Source organism: Anabrus simplex, chromosome X, assembly GCF_040414725.1.
Source record: "Anabrus simplex isolate iqAnaSimp1 chromosome X, ASM4041472v1, whole genome shotgun sequence".
Classification (NCBI taxonomy): Eukaryota; Metazoa; Arthropoda; class Insecta; order Orthoptera; family Tettigoniidae; genus Anabrus; species Anabrus simplex.
In genome coordinates this window covers 159877987-159898859 of record NC_090279.1, presented here as the reverse complement: position 1 = coordinate 159898859, position 20873 = coordinate 159877987, and the positions used below count along the sequence as shown (strand labels likewise).

The following is a 20873-nucleotide window of genomic DNA, read 5'->3' as shown; positions in this document are numbered from 1 at the left end:
GCACTTTGGTTCCTGAGGTTTCCAGAAACGCCGCTCACAGGATTTTAACGGAAAAATTGAAATACCGGAAGGTGTGCGCAAGATGGGTGCCACACATGCTGACTGAAGACCACACTTCCTGAACAGCATGTCGGCGAGCTGGTATGATATGGGCATACAAAAACTGTCACAGCATCTACAAAAATGCATCGACCGAAATGGTGATTATGAAGAAAAATAGCTAAATGTTCAAGGTGTAAAATGATGTAAACCATTGTAGAAATAAACAGGTCTATCTATTTATAAAAAGAAGGAGACCTTATTTTTCGGGATTAACTTCATATCTCGACTGATCAACATTTTACCTCAAGGAGATAAACCAAGCACTACTTACAAGGGCAGGGTACCACGGATATCCCCTACACTTGGCCCAAACCAAGTCCAGTGGCTCCGGACACTGTGCGGGGTCTTGCAAGCTGCTGGTTGCCGCTCCAGCTGCCGTGCCATCCTCGTCGCCGGATGTCTCCCCTGCAGACTGGTGCTGAAGGTCTATGCTGGAGCTCGCTGCTCCAGAACTCGCTGTACTACCGTCTGTTGATGAGCAGCTCGAACAACTAGACTCCGACTGTGTGTCTTCGTCCGTTTCAGCTGGGATCTCTGCAAAGGAAACGAGATGTAAAATGATTCCTCTGCATACAGACGACGTTACCTTGAACCCTAACAATATCTCAAAGGTAAACCAAGAAATAATTTCAAGCCATATATAGAGATATAGGAACAAGAAAGGACCACATAATAAGACAAACATAATGGCAGGTCAGAGTGGGAAGACGGAGCAACAGAAAGAGGAGACAAGGACACACATTAAAACATAAACAAAAGGATAAGGACGATCTCCACAACTTAATACACTGCTGTCTTCAAATAGACAGTCCCCCCTCGTTAATCCCAGCTCCTCCACATCTGTCTCTTCTCAGTCCCCGACCAGCTTGTTTCTGCTTCCCAGCTTCATAAAGGAGGGCGGGCATAATGTTTGTCCTCATGTCCTCTTTCTGTTGCTCCCTTTTCCCGCTATGACCTCTATCTCTCTCTATACATGAGTTGCTACGATACTTCTTTGATCCTTTCCAATACTTCCATTCCTGTCCTTAATGCCCGGAAGTGTCCAACCACATTAACTGCCATTATCTGTCATCCATGGGTGTTTCTTGCAACTTCTTAAAGTTTTATTCATTAATTTAGAAGAATGCACACAAATGTGCATAAGATTGATATAACAACTTGTTTGTTATACAGTAAAACATCGATGTATCGTTTTTCAGGGGGGAGGGGAATATGACGATGCATGTGGGAAAATGATGAACGCGGGCATCATGAAAAAATAGGCGGAAGGCAAAATAATAAAATACAGGTCCTGTATTTGGACATTTTTCATTATGTAAATATAATATTATTATAAAAACAACAACAACAACAATAATGGTATGTGGCCTTCGGGGCCGGATGCAGGTCTTTTGAATTGTCGTGTGATACACGATCTACGCGCATATGAAAATACGGCTCTACCTAAGATGAATTCTAATGTTCAATTTGGCAAAACAAACAGCCCCTGAACCGTTGGAATTAATCAAAGAAAGTTAAAATCCTCGACCTGATCGATACCCTTTGAACCAAAGGCCAACAAGCATTAACAATTTAGCTCATACTATACATAATGTTATCAAAATATTGCAAGCAAGATATAGGCCTACGCGATGAAAATAAGCAGCGTGACTTTTACGCCGTTTCATTTCACTTTTCTTTAAACATTCTGCAATATATGAAAAGCTTTAAGTTCAATTCTCTTATTGCAAACCAAGGATATATGTGGATATTACGGCGATAACCTGTATTTAGAAAAAGATTCCATAGACCCTTCGCAAACAATAGGTTAGAAACCCAACATGGCACGGCTCCTGCAGCTCAGCTCAGACGATGTAACAGAGTTTAGAAATTCAACACGGCACGTCTCAAATGATGACACAGCGGCCTATGCGAGGCTGCCAACTTAGGAACTAGTTACAAGACTAGGCTATGAGGAAAGATTAGGCTTGGTTACCGTATTTCACGGCATAATCGTCGCACTTTTTAAACCAAAATTTTCGAAAAAAATTGTAGGGTGCGACCATTATACGATGAATATTTAATACCAGTATTTGTATTACTCAAAAAATGTATTTATAACTAAATTGTATTTGATACAAATTTAAGATGCACGTAATACTCGCGTTTATACATCAAAATAATTAAAATAGTCTAAAACAAAATTCATAATTTTTTGCAACAATTCGGCGAACGTTTTTCCAACCTGAAAATAAAAATGAATGTATTAAGTTAATTTGTCATTAATTTGAGTATTAAAGTTAAAATATTACACTTGCAAAAAAATATCACTTTGTTGTGAAATGCGGACTTACCGGTACGCAATTTATTCCAAATCTTCGGTGTCGCTATCGCAGGTTTCACTATCTGATGCGCCGTCCTCGCCTCTGTTAATACCAGTATCAGATCCTTCGTCTCCCTGCCACACTGCGTCATCTTCAGAACCGTCTAGTGCATTCGAAATCCCAGTCCTTTTGAAGCTCTTGGTGACTAGTTCAGGTGGTATAAGATCCCAACTCTTCTTCACCCACGAGCATAACAAGTCCAAGGGTGGACGCCTGATATTTCCGGCAGGCGTCAATTGCTGATCGCCGCTCATCATCCACTCGTTGTAAAATCGACGTAAGTGGTCTTTAAAGGGTTTATTAACACATACGTCTAGTGGCTGCAAAGCAGATGTTAGGCCACCAGGAATGACTATCTGTCGTGTCTTATTTGTAGTGAGAATTTGCTTCACTTCGTTCAAGAGGTGACCTCGGAAACTATCTAAAACAAGCAGAGCTGGTTGTTTTAGTAGTGCACCAGGTCTTCTATTCCACACAGTTTTAACCCAGTCCAGCATGAGTTCTACGTCCATCCAACCCTTTGGTTGCACTCGTACATGAATTCCACGGGGAAACTGTATATTCTTAGGCATCGTTTTCCTCTTGAAAATGATGTAAGGCGGCAACTTTCTCCCGTCAGCTGTAATGGCTAGCATTGCCGTGCATCGCAACTTCTCACTACCGCTGGTTTTCATTAATACACTCCGTGATCCTTTTAGCGCAATAGTGCTGTTGCGAGGCATATCAAAAAAGATTGGAGTCTGATCGGCATTACCGATTTGAGAAAGCAAGTACGAAGTTTCCTTGCGCAAACGTATGGCAAATCGGTGAAAATTTACAATCTTGTCCGTGTAATCAGCAGGCAACTTTTGGCTTAGTGTTGTTCTCCTTCGCACTGACAGATTGTGTCGTCGCATGAACCCCTTAATCCACCCACGAGTCGCCTTAAACTGAGTTACCGGTATGTTGTGTTTGCGCGCTACCTCCTGTCCCTTAATTTGTAACATTTCATATGATACACTGCAGCCATTGTTACGTATTTCACTGACGTACCTAAACACTTCTTCGTCAATTATAGGAAACTTCCCTGTTTTAGGACCTCTAAACACGCGTCTAGAAGGGTTTGTGCTTTTTAGCTTGTTTTTTTACTTTCCGCCAGTCACGCACCAACTTTTCACTCACAGAAAATTTTCTTTCTGCAGCTCTGTTCCCGTGCTGTTCAGCGAAGGCAATTACGCTTAGCTTGAAGCCCGCAGAATAGTTTCTATATTTACCCATAATCGCTTATAAATGCTTCACACGTTAATGTTTTGCGATATAAATGACTTTCCGTAATTGTTCACTATTAAAACAAATTATTTCTGCAAACACCCAAAACACAAATTAAAAACTTAAATTCTCACGCACACATGTCTACAGTAATCACGTAAATCTGAAACAAATAAATGCATCTGTGATTCTGTCCATTCCAGAGCAGCCAATACTGTTAGGCAGCAAGGAAGCATGCAACAATTTATCAGTTTAGCTCGTTGGTTGCGACACACTACTGCGCTTGCGCAAAGCTCGCAAACCGGAGCTCTAGCTAGCGCGGTGTAGATCTACTGTATAGTTGACTGTATTCCGAGACGTCAGTAACAAACGTTCATTTTTTTTCAATTTCTTTTAAACATACGGTAATTAGGTTAATATTTCTTCCCAGTTATTGATGATTTTACATTACATTACTGACGAGTTTATAAAATAAAACTTTAATAGCATTGGATAATAATTATCTTGACTGCTTGGATAAAAGTTTTCATCCCATGCCCGGACACTTATGACGTAGTAGTAAGATAAGAGTCTAGCGATGACAACTGAGACATCGTAAATAATTCGGCTGAATAATTCCGTGGACATCTGCGTTATCGTCTTGGATTTCACTTCGTGCGCAATAACACAGGAGCCGGCCGCATGGTGTAGGGGTAGCGTGCTTGCCTCTTACACGGAGGCCTCGGGTTCAATTCACGGCCGGGTCAGGGAATTTTACCTGTACCTGAGGGCTGGTTCGAGGTCCATTCAACCTACCTAGCCGGTATTTCCTGGCGACGTTGCTGATAAGCGATAACTTACAGCCTTACGTATTTCAAATGGGAACTCATAATATGTAGGTGGTGAATAAATAGTACACTGTCTCGCGACCACGTTGTCAAACTGCCGATAGCCTACCGGTAAGCATAATATGTAGGTGGTGAATAAATAGTACACTGTCTCACGACCACATTGTCAAACTGCCGATAGTCTACCGGTAAGCCATGCATCGTACATATACCGGTATTATTTATTTATACGTTGTGCAACATGTCGCAAACGTGACTGTGTTGCCAAATTGCCCATAAACCATACACGTATTTAAATTGCGCATTCATGTGCAACTTACGTTGCAGTTCCATTTACCTTTTAACCAGATTAGTGAACAAAATTTGGACGTGCGACGATTATGTAATTAAAGGTTTAAAGTCCGATTTTTGTATTGAAAATAAAGGATGCGACGATTATGCGGTGGCGACGATTATGCCGTGAAATACAGTAGGTCCCGGCTGGTAACAAGACTATTGGGCAAAGGGCAACAAAGCTGTCAACAGGCATCTAGCATCTCACACACTCCACAAGGTATGATACGACTGATCACCCTGTGACTAATTAAAACATATCTGGTGCACAGATCAACCGTCAAAAAAATATTTGTCCCCGGCCACAATTTTCTCGCAGGGTTCGATCGAACGTAAGAAAAATATACACAAAAGTTTTTGCGTTTAAAGACACAGCTGAATACTCTTAGTATATAATAGCGGCAACCTGTTATGTGAGAATATACGTGCGATTACGAGTTGCTAGTCTTTAGCAAGGATCTCGTACGCTAGAGTGCTGTGCACAGGTTATTCACATGCAACCTCACTATGAGCCTCCTGGCACCAATGCTACTCCTCAACCCACTAACCGGTCCCTAGAATTATTCTTATTTAAAAGAATGGAGGCACTGTAAAACTCAAATTTGCCAACATTTCTGTGCTGCTATTGGCTGGCTAAAGCTTCCAGCTTTGTTGACAATGAGAAAATCGCGCAGTTTAAAATAGTCACGGCGTGCGCCAGGTATGTTTTAATTAGTCACAGGGTTATTAATCGCATCGTACCTTCTGATGTGTGTGGGATGCTACAGGCTGATTGACAACTTTGTTGTCCCCTGCCCAGTTGTCTTGTTACAAGCCGGACCTAACCAAGCCAGACCATTATCTTTTCACTAGCCTGGCCTTGAAACTAATTCCTAAATTGACAGCGTAGCTTAGCCCACTGTGACATTGTCCGAGGCACACCATGTTGAATTTCTAACCTCTGTGACTTTGTCCGAGCCGCGCCATGTGGGATCTCTAACCTATCGTTCGCGAAGTGTCTACAGAATCTACCAAAATACAGGTTATCGCCGTAATATCCACGTATATCATTAATTTTAAATAAGATAACTGACCTTGAAGGTTTTTCAATTACTACGAAATGTAAGGAAAAGTGAAACAACGTAAAAGTCGCGCTTTTTATTTTCATCGTGTATATGATGACTGCAATGGTTTGATATTGTTATGTATAGTATGAGCACGTCCGGCTCCATGGGTAAAGGGTTAGCACGTGTTGGCCTTCAGTTCAAGAGGTCACGATCGGGTCGGGGATATTAACTTTCGTTGGTTAATTCCGAAAGTTTGGGGGCTGTGTGCGGGCCGATTTACGCATTAGGATTCGTCTTAGATAGAACCGCATTTTCGTAAGCGCTTAGATCGCCTATCACGCGACAACTCGAAAGATCTGCACCCGGCTTCGGAGGCCACACGCCATCATCATCATTATTATTATATTTACATGACGAAATATGCCCAAATACAGTATCCATATTTTATTATTTTGCTTTACCTCTATTTTATATGTTACCCGCATTTATCGCTTTCCCGCATCCATCGTCATTTGCCCTCTCCCCCTTGAAAACGATGCATCGAGGTTTTACTGTACATTCAGGTGTCGGTTAGTGGGTTGAGGGGAAGCGTTGGCACCAGGAGGCTCGAAGTGAGGTTGCGCGCAAATAACCTGCACACAGCACTCAAGCCTACAAGATTCTTGTTGAAGAATCACTCGTACATCCTCGTGTAAGAGGTTGCCATTATTATATGCTATGAGTATAGAGCAGTCCCTCTAAATTTTTTAAAAAAAACCTTTTGCATACATTTTTCTTACGTACGATCGATCAATGCGGGAAAACTGTGGCCAAGGACAGATAATTTTTTGACGGTCGATGCGAGAAAACGATAGATGCGGGGAAATTTAACATTGGTTTATATGGAACATTTTTGGGACCGAGTAAATTAAACGATGAATACGGGGGAATGATGCATCGAGGTTCTACCACAGTCTAATATATACAGTCGCGAAGCTCTAATAAGAGGAAGGTTCATCCACTTGACAGCTGGAGCGACACTAGCACCACTAGCGGCGAGGTAGAGGCAACTTGCTAGCAGACAACAGGGAATGAATTACCAATACAGTCTAAAAAGTCATAACTTCTGAACTATTCATGCAAATAATGTCCTGACAAGGTTACTGTAATCCTTATGAAATAGTGGAGGAGGTCGAACAATTTATTTCGATGAGGAATTAGAGGATAATATTGAAATATTTATTTAATCTTATGGAGTTATTTTTTTTACCATGGACTATAACATGAAATCGCTTCTAGAGGGCAGCCGGTTCGAAATAGGTATATACCATTGCGGACTTTTTTGTAGAGGTTTTTAAGCTCTATTCGTACGCTTACACTTGGGGTCTATTGTTGACGGTTCAGGCAGCGTAAGCCAAGAAAGCAAGTGACCGACCGACCAACATCGAACCTGCCAAGTTGGGCTAAGAAAGCCAGCGCTCTACCATGGTCGGTCACTTGCTTTCTTGGCTTATGCTGCCTGAACCGTCAACTATAGACCCCAAGTGTAAGCGCACAAAAAAAGTCTGCGATGGTATATATCTATTTCGAACCGGCTGCCCTCCAGAAGCGATTTCATGTTATAGTCCGTGGTGTTAAAAATTAAATAACTGGAGGTTCAACCTGTTCAATACTCAAAAGAAAGAAACGTAGCAATCACATTTCTATTTAAATGGGACCGGTTTCGACCTTAGTCTAGGTCATCATCAGCCATAAAAAACATGTAAAATGTTTAAGAATGTTGGAGGTCAGTTTTTCACTGTTAGGCACAAAGACACGACATCACATTCTGTTCTGCACAAAGTCACAACATTAACAATCAAATTGCGAAGATCAAAAAGGCTTGAATTCGCAGACGAACAGATCTGTAGAAGAAAGCCGCCAGCTCCCGGTGACTACGTGGCACACTCAAGGTCACGCGCTGCGGCCAAACACCAAAGTAGAGTGGAGAAAGTTTCGAAGGTCCAGAACCTGTCACGGCTGCGGGAAGCCAAGTACGTATATAAAAGTATACGATGCCAATTAGTATAACCGAATGAGCACTCGTACTCCAGCTAAGATCTTGGTAAACAGTTGACTTGTAAAAACAATTGTAGAGAGAAGAAAAAAATGTAGTAAAAAGCGCAATATCGGAAAACAAATGAAAACTTATATGCACAGTGCGCTATTTTAAAAAAAAATTTTTAGGTTATGATTGAAGTAGTTTTTACAAGTCAACTGTTTACCAAGATCTTAGCTGGAGTACGAGTGCTCATTCGGTTATACTAATTGGCATCGTATACTTTTATATACGTACTTGGCTTCCCGCAGCCGTGACAGGTTCTGGACCTTCGAAACTTTCTCCACTCTACTTTGGTGTTTGGCCGCAGCGCGTGACCTTGAGTGTGCCACGTAGTCACCGGGAGCTGGCGGCTTTCTTCTACAGATCTGTTCGTCTGCGAATTCAAGCCTTTTTGATCTTCGCAATTTGATTGTTAATGTTGTGACTTTGTGCAGAACAGAATGTGATGTCGTGTCTTTGTGCCTAACAGTGAAAAACTGACCTCCAACATTCTTAAACATTTTACATGTTTTTTATGGCTGATGATGACCTAGACTAAGGTCGAAACCGGTCCCATTTAAATAGAAATGTGATTGCTACGTTTCTTTCTTTTGAGTATTGAACAGGTTGAACCTCCAGTTATTTAATTTTTAACATCAATAATTTCAATACGGAACAATAAAATTTTTATCTTTAAATAGTCCGTGGTAAAAAAACTCCTTCAGATTAAATAAATATTTCGATGTTATCCTCGAACTCCTCATCGAAATAAATTGTTTGACCTCCTCCACTATTTCATAAGGATTACAATAACCTTGTCAGGACATTCTTTGCATGAATGGTTCAGAAGTTATGACCATTTTAGACTGTAGTGGTAATTCGTTCCCTGTTGTCTGCTAGCGAATTGCCTCTACCTCGCCGCTTGGAGCGCTGTAGTCGCCTCGGATGCAAAATATCATCAGAGCTTTGCGACTGTTATGATAGACTGTGGTTCTACTGTATTTAGTATTATCCCTCTTTGTACATATAGTAAAGTTCACACACTTTGTTGCACAAATGCATTCATCACCTGGTTCGTGGCAATGCGATTTCATGCACAGTTTTTGATGAAAACAATGGATGGATAGTCTTGTTATGGCACTCTGCAATTCCTGGTTTGGGCCGGTCCAGCTTCGGTTCAGGATAGTTAATGTTTGAACTAGCAGGTTGTAGACAAACAAAAGAGAAAAAATCCGGTGTTGGAATACTTCAATGCAGTGCTCTCCCTAGGACCATTTTAATGGGTGCACCGTCCAGCTGTTTTTACAGACCGCCCGGCTAACATAACCTAGATTTGTGCTAGTTACATAATATAGATATATATTTGAGTCGTTGGGTGCTCTAAATGAAAATGTAGCCTAAATACTGTAAAACTGATTTAAATGGACTGGCCCTGCAGTGTAGGGCTAGAGTGTCTGCTTCTCATCTGGATGCCGCGGGTTCGATTCCCAGCCAGGTCAGGGATTTTTACCTGGATCTGAAGGCTGGTTCAAGGTTTTATTCAGCCTATGTGATTACAACTGAGGAGCTATCTGACGGTGAGATGGTGGCCCCAGTCTACAAAGCCAAGAATAACAGCCGAGAGGATTTCTTGTGCTGACCACAAGCTACCTCACAATCTGCAGGCCTTCGGGCTAAGGAGCGTCACTTGGTAGGCCATGGCCCTTCGGGGCTGTTGCATCTTCGGGTTGTTTTTTTTTTGATCATTTAAATGATAAATCTTCATTACTGTCGGCATAAATGAATCAATTACATTGGAGTTTAAATAAATATTTAGCTTGACTATCACGTTGTGTCGAGCGCGAGCGGTGTCTGGAGTGGCATGGAATCACGAGCGAGCGCTGTATTTCGCATGACATCACAAACCCGTCCACAGCATCAGAGTGGTAAGCCCCAGTGCTATGTGATCATGAGCGAGGAGTGGAACACTATAAGTTCAAAATACTCTGTTATGACTTGTTCGGGATAATAACACTAAAACAGTTCAGGGATGATGATAATGTTTGCCTGTCTAATATTACTGTTAATGCCCTGAGGGGAATACATTAAAATTTTATCATATTAATTTTTTTACATAGCATTCTCCGGCCGGCTACTCATCCCTGCCACCTGGCTGACGAAAATTTCTGGGGAGAACACTGCAGTGTTACGTATTATGTCAACCCATGATATCCTGAGCAGGGATCAGTACCATTACATCTGAAATGATCAATGTTTTCTTGGTGGTGTTCTCTGTTAGGGTCCTAGTAAGTAAGACACAGATTACACAACATTGAAGTAAACGGAGGCAGAGATTAATCTTAAAGTTTGCTAATTTTCTTGAATGCAGTCTTTACATTTGGTATTTATCTGAAAAAATTCATTAAAACTCAGCCATAGATTCAGTTTACTAAGCCATCTAGCAGGCCTAGAGTGAAGAGGAAAGGCGGAACTGACAAGCAGGCAGCCAGACGGCATCAAATTCAAATGCCTGCGTGCGGTAGCTGAGAGCATAAAAATATTACCATCATTCTCTTTCTACGTTACTTCTAAGAAATCACCATATTCATTAACTACTCACCTCCTCCAGTGCGGTAGACGCGGAAGCTCTCGGTGAAAGGTACAGCCGGTGCTGGAGACAGAGTTCCAGACTTGTCCAGACCTCCCACAGGCATTAGACTGGGTTCCGAGTTACGGATCAAAGCTGGGTCCGGATTCTTTCGTGGTCGTCCTACACGTCTGCGGATGGTAGGTGGAGCAGTCCCAGCAGATCTGGCCACTGACGGTGGCATGCTTGGTGAAGAAAAAAAAAAGAAGATATTAATCAGAAAGAAAACATCTTAATCCATGGAAGAAACCACTATAATGATGATTTTATCCTCAGTGATAAACTTTTAAGGGGCAAAATTTAAAAGTCCACCAAAAACGTTAATTCCTATATAAGTGGAATAAATTTTCCAGCTAACTCATTCCTGATTGCCAGTGCACTCCAGTGTGCCAATTTGGGCTCATCAGTTGGTAACTAGCACACCTACCAAGATGCGTGGCTGATAATGATCCTACGTACAGCCTCGTCTTTTGTGACATTATTTTGTTACTAAGCATAATATGAAAATAATTAACATAGGCCTATCATATTCCCATAAAAACAGATCGCTGAATGAGAAACTAACATTTACTTCCGGGGTCATTTCTGGGTCATGCATTTGTTGAATAGGAAAACTGTCACAGAGGTAAATACATCGAAATGTAACACACACACAACAAGTGCAGCAGCATTGTTTTGGATTTCACAGTACGGTCTAACCAAAGTCAAATTCGTCAAGTCACTGGTGACTCGAACCGATAATAACTAAAGGCAGCATTGGGTCACCGGTGGGCTGACAAAATTTATTGCCGCAGGGAAGGCATTAATTTTAACATAGCAGTATACTGTTTTTATTCGATAACTGTATCTATAAATATCATCAATTTCAAGTGCATTTCCATATTTTATACTTAAAAATAAATATATATACGAACAAATAAAGTGTTGGTGTTGATCTTCATATTAATTGTTCATCAAGATTTAAGATCCATACATAGACTACAAATAGCACTGAATGATTCCATTGTACACGTTCCTTCTGTCTAAGTCTGTTTATAACTTCTGAAGATTCATGGTCTTAGTTGACCTTATAATAAAACATTTCAACTCAAGATTCCTATATCCTTCTTAGACTCTATCTTGTCAAATAGTAGCTGAAGATGACCGGTTTGGTAGTCGAAACTAGTACTAATGAATTAATGACAATCAGTGCATGCCAATGTATTGATGAGGTGGATGATAAATCCTTTTAATAAGAAATGAATACAGCAGTGAAACATGGTGTGTGAAATGAACATAAACCGACGCATAATCGGGAGGTTGTGGGTTTGGATCCCACTGGTGTCTGGTCGGCCATTTTTGTTCTGTATTTAACATCTCTTTAACAGGTACTAAATGTACGTAACAGAACCTAATAGGTTGAAAGTCGGTTTCGATTACTTAAAGGATGTTTACACATTTGCATCACATTCTGCAGCTAAGAACGTGTATCCCTCTTTTACAGACCTCATATTATCCTTTCCACCCTACTCAACACTACTTCAAACTGTGCTCAGATAGGGAAGTTACTAAGTACTATAGTGTTGCTTACAGAACCTGGCCAGAACTACTCCATGATTTGTAGGTTAGGATCATTAATCCCTTCTATCAATGGGAGCTTTTGAAATTCTAACAATTATCTCCAAACATTACAAGAAACATTGTCGGTCGTACATTTAAGAAGTGTTCGATATTGAATGTGCATGATGGCATAGAAGACGATGCCCTGTACGAAGAAAATGACAAAGAAATAAGTTTACCAGGGGAGTTGGCTGTGCGGTCAGGGACGCACAGTTCTGAGCTTACATCCAGGAGATAGTGGGTTCGAACCCCACTGTTGGTAGCCCTGTAGATGATTTTCCATGGTTTCCCATTTTCACACCAGGCAAATGCTGGGGCAGTACCTTAATTGAGGCCAAGACTGCTTCCTTCCCACTCCTAGGCCTGTCCCATCGTTGCCATAAGACCTATCTGTGTCGGTGCAACGTACAGCAGTTTTTTGTTCTTGAGATATTTGAAGCAATTTCTTTCCAGTTTCTACTCCGCTAATTTATAACTGTTAGCTTCTTCAGTCTGTCAAACTAATTTGTAAATCAACACTCAATATGGGGCCATCTTGACAGACCTTCAGTCTCGATATGGAAGTACAGTATAAAAAGAAATACAGATAGACATCTGTCATGGTATTTTTTTTGTTTTTCTTTTGCTAGTTGCTTTACGTCGCACCGACACAGATAGGTCTTATGGCGATGATGGGACAGGCAAGGGCTAGGAGTGGGAAGGAAGCGGCCGTGGCCTTAATTAAGGTACAGCCCCAGCATTTGCCTGGTGTGAAAATGGGAAACCACGGAAAACCATTTTCAGGGCTGCCGACAGTGGGGTTCGAACCTACTATCTCCCGAATACTGGATACTGGCCGCACTTAGTCATGGTGTTTATCCTATTGCCAATTTCTTTTCGTGTCCATATCTTTCCAGTTGGAAGCCTCCATGGTTCAGGCGGCAGCCGTTCACTGCTGGGTTCCATGGTTCAAATCCCGGTCACTCCATGTGAGATTTGTGCTGGACAAAGCGGAGGTGGGACAGGTCTTTCTCTGGGTACTCCGGTTTTCCCTGTCATCTTTCATTCCTCCAACACTCTCCAATATCATTTTATCTGTCAGTCATTAATCATTGCCCTAGAGGAGTGCGACAGGCTTCGGCAGCTGGCACAATTCCTAACTTCGCCACTAGATGCGGGCTATATTAGATTCTTGACCTGGTCGAATGACTGGAAACAGGCTGTGGATCTCCATTTTCATCTATCCATACATGACTAGATTTGGCACTTGTTTGTTCCTTTCCATTACCTACGTTGACTGATTGGGATCTGTTTGTCTTGTATTCATCTTTATTTTCTTGTCCTTCCCTTTTCTTCTTATCCTACACGTCCCATTTGAAGACCACAGATTTGACAAAATGATCTCTCACTGAATGTTTGTGTTCACTCTTGATGCAGCTGGGAAACAGAAATGAGCTTGTCGGGGGCTGAGAAAACATGGGTGTAAAAGAATGGGGATTGAGGAGGAGAGTTCCTATCTACCGCATTTCTCCGAATCCAAGAAGACATTTTTTCCCTCAGAATCTTACGTGAAAAATCAAGGGTCGTCTTGCATTTGTGACCTAACAGTAAAAACACCGCTGGCAGCTACCTCGGTTGCTTCCTTTCACCTGTGCCTGAAAATCGACTTTCAACGTATGCGATTTTCTTAGGCCTATAGGCTTCATCGCTAGCCGTGGCAACCGGTTGTATATTGCCTCTGTGTAACGTCACCAAATCTTGGGAAATAGTGAAGACGGAATGACATTCTACTTGACAGGAGACAGACTCGCAGCACGGGCAACCGGGCGAGCGTCAATCCCCTGAATAAATTAAAAACAAAAAACGCATCTCAAATCTGCAGAATGGTATCACAAGATGCGAGCCTTCGAATTCTTAGAAAGGCCGTGGCTACTCAGTGGCAGAGTTATAAGGCATCTACTGTACGTGACACTTTCAGTACCGTATAACTAAAGCCAATGTTCTGTGTAAGCATGAAGACAAAGACAGCTTAAAAGTGTGTAATATACAAAAATGCATTCAGTAGCCCGCAACAAGGATGCTTTAAAGAAGTCGAAGATGAAATTGTGAGAAATGTGCGTGAAAAACGCAAGAGCAGAATGGCCATACAACAGAGTAATAAACTTCTGACCTTCAACATCTGTGTCTTCTTTATACATCACTAACCACTGAAGTCCACCAAAGCTAACAAGCGAGACGTGCGCCTAGCAGCAATGGTTGTACTTGACGCTTCGTAAAAATAACAGTTTTTAGACAGCAGGAATATTTTCCTGATGGATTGCTGTATTGTAGAGACGTGGCACAAGTGCTGCCAGCATATTTTTAATGGGTTCCCTACGATGTTACGATGCCAATTTAAATTTAATGATTATTAAACTTGCAGAAATATATATATATATATCTTTTTGCTTTACGTCGCACCGACACAGACAGGTCTTATGGCGAAGATGGGATAGGAAAGGCCTATGAAGTGGAAGGAAGCGGCCGTGGCCTTAATTAAGGAACAGTCCCGGCATTTGCCTGGTGTAAAAATGGGAAACCATGGAAAACCGTCTTCAGGGCTGCCGACAGTGGGGCTCGAACCCACTACCTCCCGATTACTCGATACTGGCCGCACTTAAGCGACTGCAACTACTGAGCTCGGTAAACTTTCGGAAATAAAGAATAATTGTGTGGCCATAAGAAAATAGGCATAAGGCCAATGTTCGGTATTAGCGTGAAAACAAAAATAGTCTAAAAATGCGCACTGTTCAAGAAACATATTCATATGATTTGACAAAAACTTTTCAAGCCTGATTTTTTAAAGGAAAAAGTGGGTTGCATTCAGGGTCGTCTTGGATTCGGAGAAATACAGTATTACAATAGTATTTAAATATTTCATTATTGAGGTCCACCTTTTCAATACAAACTGTACAATGTTTTACATTGCATTTACATTCAGGGACTAGTTTCGACCTAACTGTAGGTCGTCATCGGACCTTAATAATAAAATATTTAAATACTATTGTAATCACAGTTCAATACGGATCCATCATAATGAAATTTACATCTTTTAATTTTAAATACAGTATTTGAAGACAGCAGTGTATGAGGATATGGAGTTTGTCCTTGTCTCCTATTTCTCTTGCTTCCTCTTCACACAAACCTGCCATTATATCTGAACAAAATCAGTAACTACATAGGTGTAGCTTCCCCTTGTGAGCTGCCAACTTGAAATGGAAGAGGGCTCAGCAAGTGGATCTGTAAGATTCCAACAAATGTATCCCAAGATTGTTCTCGGGAAACCACGGGAATGTTGGAAGAACCCAGAAGAGCAGGCAGTTGGAACGTGATAATATCAAGTGGCTTAACAAAAGAAAGCTTGGAAAAAAAGGAGGAAGAAGAAAGGCAAAGATATAAATAGAACAAACAAAATAATTTTACCTAAGCCTATATACAAGTGGTTCGAAAGTCCTGCATCCAGGAAAAGCAATTATACTGTGTATAATAGTTAATACGCTAGTGTCCAAAAGTTAAGCATAAGTTACGAGTAAGCACAGCAACAGTAAATAGACAGCAAATCGCACGACATATGCACTTACCAACCTTACGTGTTCACTATGTATAGGAAAGGAGTATTCCCTGTTTTGAATAGCGGCGTAACCGTAAGGTAAACAAAGCCAGTGCCCGTACCCTGTATTCCCTCAGTTGTGTTTGCCCTTTATAGTGTGCTGAGTGTAGCCTCGTGGTGAACGTGACAACATAACGGCACAGCGACGCCATTTGGACCCCGTTTTGAAGGGTAGAATACTCGGCCGCCTGGAAGCAGGCCAGACACAGACCGAAGTCGTCGTATCCTCTAATGTGCCACAAAGTGTCATTTCCAGGCTTTGGAGACAATTGCGAGACACAGGAGATGTTCGTTGTAGGCCAGTACCAGGTCGACCAAGGGTAACCACCCCACAGCAGGGCCGATATCTGGCCTTAACCGCCCAACGAAATCGGAGTGCATCTGCAAGACAATTGTCGGCGGAGCCTGCAGCCGTCTCAGGGGTTGCCGTTTCTCGGCAAACTGTGTACCGGAGGCTCAGAACAGCAGGGCTGTTTGCCCGAAGTCCAGCGGTGTGCGCCCCACTCACTCCAGTACAGAGACGGGCCCGTTTACTGTGGAGCCGTCAACATCAAAACTGGACCATGAATGAATGGAGGCACATGCTCTTTATAGATGAATCCCGCTTCAGTCTGCAGAACAATTCTCGTCGCACATTAATCTGGAGAGAACCGGGTAGCCGATACATCGTGGAACGGGACCAGTACGGTGGTGCTGGCGTCATGGTGTGGAGCAGCATCATGTTGAATGGCCGTTCGAACCTGCACATCTTCATGGGTGGTCCGAGGTGAAGTGTTATTTTAACAAAATACGCTTGTTATGTCATATACTTTGGACAATCTACTGTCTACGAGACATATATTTAAATGGTGTCTCTTATCGGCACTTGTAAGTTATTGTACGGAGCTGTGATTATACCACGATTATATGAAACTGAAATTCAACACCATTTGGAGTATGGGATGACTAATACCTTATATGTGGAAGACTTGGGTTATTTTAATGCATGAATGCTCTGAACTGTTAGCATATTGGTCATCTATTCAGTCTAAACGTGACAATCGTGACTTTTCGTCACATAGTTTTCTGTTTGGTAGTGCCTGTACAGAGTATAATTGTATGGTGGACAGCTACAGGGACTTCTACGCCATCTATAAGTGTGCATAGCAACTACTGGGTGTGTTTTGGCGGTCTTCGCCAGAGCGTGTAGCAGTGTTAGACTGTGTCGCGCCATGCGGCGAAGAGTGGAGTGTGCTTGTTGATCGTGGGGACCGCTAGCGAGCAGACGCTGGTGTTTGGTAGCCATGTCTAACGGCTTTCCGGCTCATAAAATAATGACTGAGGTCGTCGGCATCGGATAACGAGGAGGTGTATTCCTCACCAAAGGATGTTAAAGTATATTATACCTTTTAAAATGTAGTGTTTTTACTATAATATTAACCCAATCGCATCATTTGACGACCCTAGCTCGTCATAGTTATTCGTGGCATATGAATCAAATGACGAGCTCTGCTTGCAGCGATGCACAACTGTACATCAATCCACGTAGTTCAGTTACTAACCCACAGACGCCACTTGTATGCATTCTGAGCTGAAGTTTACACATGTGGCTTCGGTTTTTTCCCTTTCGCCAGGTTCTCGCACACTTCCGGAACAAGAGATAAGAGAATCTTTTTTCATATAATTTTGTCCTTGTCAGTTGCCATCATGGCGTCAAGCAGATGTGCTGGTGTTGATGAAGAAGGAATACGGAAGCTAGCAGATAGTGTTTTAGAAAGTGATATTGAAGGCAGTGATGTCTGTGACGACGAAATAGACCTTGCAGTACTTCGTTCGAGTACTAGCGATGTGTATAATAGTTCTGATGACACGGAAAGTGATGCAAATAACGACGGTGTGCCGAGTCTTTCGAAACGAGCTCGTACCTCGGCACAGACTAACTTGACTGACTGGGACTGGACAAAAAGTGACAATAAACTTGTTATACGTAAGTTTAGTGAATACAGTGGGGTTAGTGAAAATTTATTGAAAAAGTCTGAAACGCAGCCACTATCTGAACTCTCAGTTTTTTGTGAATACATGAACCCTTTGTTTGACAAAATATCTGTCGAGACAAATTCATATGCAGCAAAACAGTTGAGCAATCCAGACAGAAAAAAGTTGAAAGATGATGACAAATGGTTTGAGACTACACCCGACGAAATTAGGGCATATTTTGCATTAGTTATACTAATGTCACAAGTGCGAAAGTCAAGAATACAGTTATACTGGAGTAAAAACAGGTGTATAAACACTCCTATTTTTCGTGAAACCATGAGCAGGGGAAGATTTATTATAATTTCATGATTTTTACATTTTGTTGACGATGAACAAGTCGACAGTAGTGACAAACTAAGAAAGATTAGGCCTATAATACAACATTTCAAACTAAGAAAGATTAGGCCTATAATACAACATTTCTGCTCCAAATTTTCAGAATTATATTTACCTTCACAAGACATTGCTCTAGATGAAAGTCTAATGAAATTCAGAGATAAAAATTTACAAAATTTGTGAATCAAGTTCAGGCCACTGTCTGTCTTTCAAAATTTATGTAGGTGATGATGTAACGGATCCAAGTCTGCCAGCAAGTACAAAAGTTGTGCTCAACATGTGTGAACCCTTGTTAGGTCGAGGACATACATTGTTTTTAGATAACTGGTATTCTTCCTCAGATTTATTCAAAAGGCTACATGACAAGCAGATGAATGTGATTGGAACTGTTAGACAGAACAGGGCGAAACGCAGGCAACCAAGAATGAGTTAGCTGGAAAATTTATAATGTCCAATAACGGACCATTATATTGGTATTATAAATTTACTCATTCGGGACAAATATTTTAGGTTCCCTATGGGAATCAACATCTACATCATTTGATGGCCAGGCAGGCATCTATTTTTGGAAATGAGACATAGCTCTCATAGTGCATTGGCACTGCTGGTGGCTTCAAATAGCCTATGCAGTGGCCTCCACGGTATGCACTAGCCTTGCGTCTTGGGTGGTGTGCTAAGTCCCAACTGACGAGCTTAACTTAGCACACGAGGGCGAAACGCAGGCAACCAAGAATGAGTTAGCTGGAAAATTTATAATGTCCAATAACGGACCATTATATTGGTATTATAAATTTACTCATTCGGGACAAATATTTTAGGTTCCCTATGGGAATCAACATCTACATCATTTGATGGCCAGGCAGGCATCTATTTTTGGAAATGAGACATAGCTCTCATAGTGCATTGGCACTGCTGGTGGCTTCAAATAGCCTATGCAGTGGCCTCCACGGTATGCACTAGCCTTGCGTCTTGGGTGGTGTGCTAAGTCCCAACTGACGAGCTTAACTTAGCACACGAGGGCGAAACGCAGGCAACCAAGAATGAGTTAGCTGGAAAATTTATAATGTCCAATAACGGACCATTATATTGGTATTATAAATTTACTCATTCGGGACAAATATTTTAGGTTCCCTATGGGAATCAACATCTACATCAGAAAAGACATGCCTCGCGATATCAGTAAGACGAAACTAAAACGTGGAGAGTATGAGACGTGGGCTGCCAACAGTATGTTGTGTGTGAAGTGGAAAGATGAAAAGGATGTTTGCTTTCTCACCACTAAACACAAATCAGCTGACATGACAGGGACAGGCAAACTCAGACGAAAGAGAGGACAAACCCCGAGGGAAGAAGTGATAAAGCCCAAGTGTGGCCTTGAATATCAGAAGGGGATGGGTGGTGTTGACCTTCAGGATCAGGTTACAGCTCTGTTCTCCGTCATGCGACGCACAGTGAAAGGATATAGGAAAATATTCTTTTACCTCCTAGATATGTGTATTTTCAATTCCTTCACTGCGTATCACAAGATCGCTGCTAACAGAAAGACGAGCTACACAGACTTCTGAATTAGCATTGCACAGCAGCTACTAGAGAATGTTCAGTTGCCGGAGTACTCGGTTCGAGGTCGACCTTCAGCGAGCACCACCCCAACCAGATTACAAGCTAAATCATGGGCGCACTTTCCCATGCGTATTCCCCCTACAGAGAAGAAATCAAAAGTCACAAGAAGGTGTGTTGTGTGCAACAGCCAGGGTAAAAGAAGCGAAAGCTGCTGGCAGTGCAAAAAATGTGGCGTAGCTCTTCACTTAGAATGTTTTGAGGTGTAGCACACCCAGCAGATGTACTAAAATAGCGGCATTGGTAAGTTTATTACTTCCTTATCAGACATGCAAATTTTCAGAAAGGAATATTTACGGGTTGGTTTTGTATGATTTTAGAAATAATAGTGTGATGACGACGGCCGTAGAGCGGTATTTAAATGTGATTTCTTAGTGAACTCCTATGGTATTTAAATGTGAGGCGAATGGGTTAAGTATGTAATAAGGGCCTTATTTTTTGGTGAAATAAAACTGCTGATTTTGGTGTTAAAACTAACACTATTTCGGCAGGTATTTCGTGAAATAAATTGTCATACTGATCGATGTTTCTTGTGAAATATTCCTTATGGTGTGGGGTAAATCTAACTAATTTTGTGATTAGGGGTTTTAAAGTGAACACTTGTAATGTATTAAATTGTTATTAAACCTTAGAACAAGCAAATATACAAAATGTTGTAGAAATAAATACTGGTAGGCCTATATAAATCACTGAAACCTAAATATGAAGTTTGGAATTTATACGTAGCCTACACGTTTTTGCCGGTCCCGTGGTGTAGGGATAGCGTGTCTGCCTCTCGCCAGGAGGCCCCAGGTTCGATTCCCGGCCAGGTCAGGGATTTTTTTCTCGACCTGAGGGCTGATTCGAGGTCCACTCAACCTACCTGATTAGAACTGAGGAGCTAATGACGGTGAGATATCGGCCCCGGTCTCGAAAGCCCAGAATAATGGCCGAGAGGATGCGTCGTGCTGACCACACGACCCCTCGTAATCTGTAGGCCTTCAGGCTGAGCAGCGGTCACAGGGCAGGCCAAGGCCCTTTCAGGGCGTTAAGTGCCGTGGGGTTTGGTTTGGTTCTACATGTTTTAACATTTT

The 20873-nt window shown here is 41.8% G+C and overlaps 1 protein-coding gene across 1 annotated transcript in view; it reads right to left on the bottom strand.

Moving 5' to 3' along the window:
* Nucleotides 1-20873, bottom strand: part of Br140 (bromodomain-containing protein 140) — a 203612-nt gene that overhangs the window by 23604 nt on the left and 159135 nt on the right. Inside the window, exons 18-19 of the mRNA XM_068230481.1 lie at nt 10578-10789; nt 374-636 (exon numbers count right to left, since the gene is read on the bottom strand). Of these exons, the coding sequence (XP_068086582.1) occupies nt 374-636; nt 10578-10789 (475 nt within the window). The remainder of the gene's footprint in view (nt 1-373; nt 637-10577; nt 10790-20873) is intronic.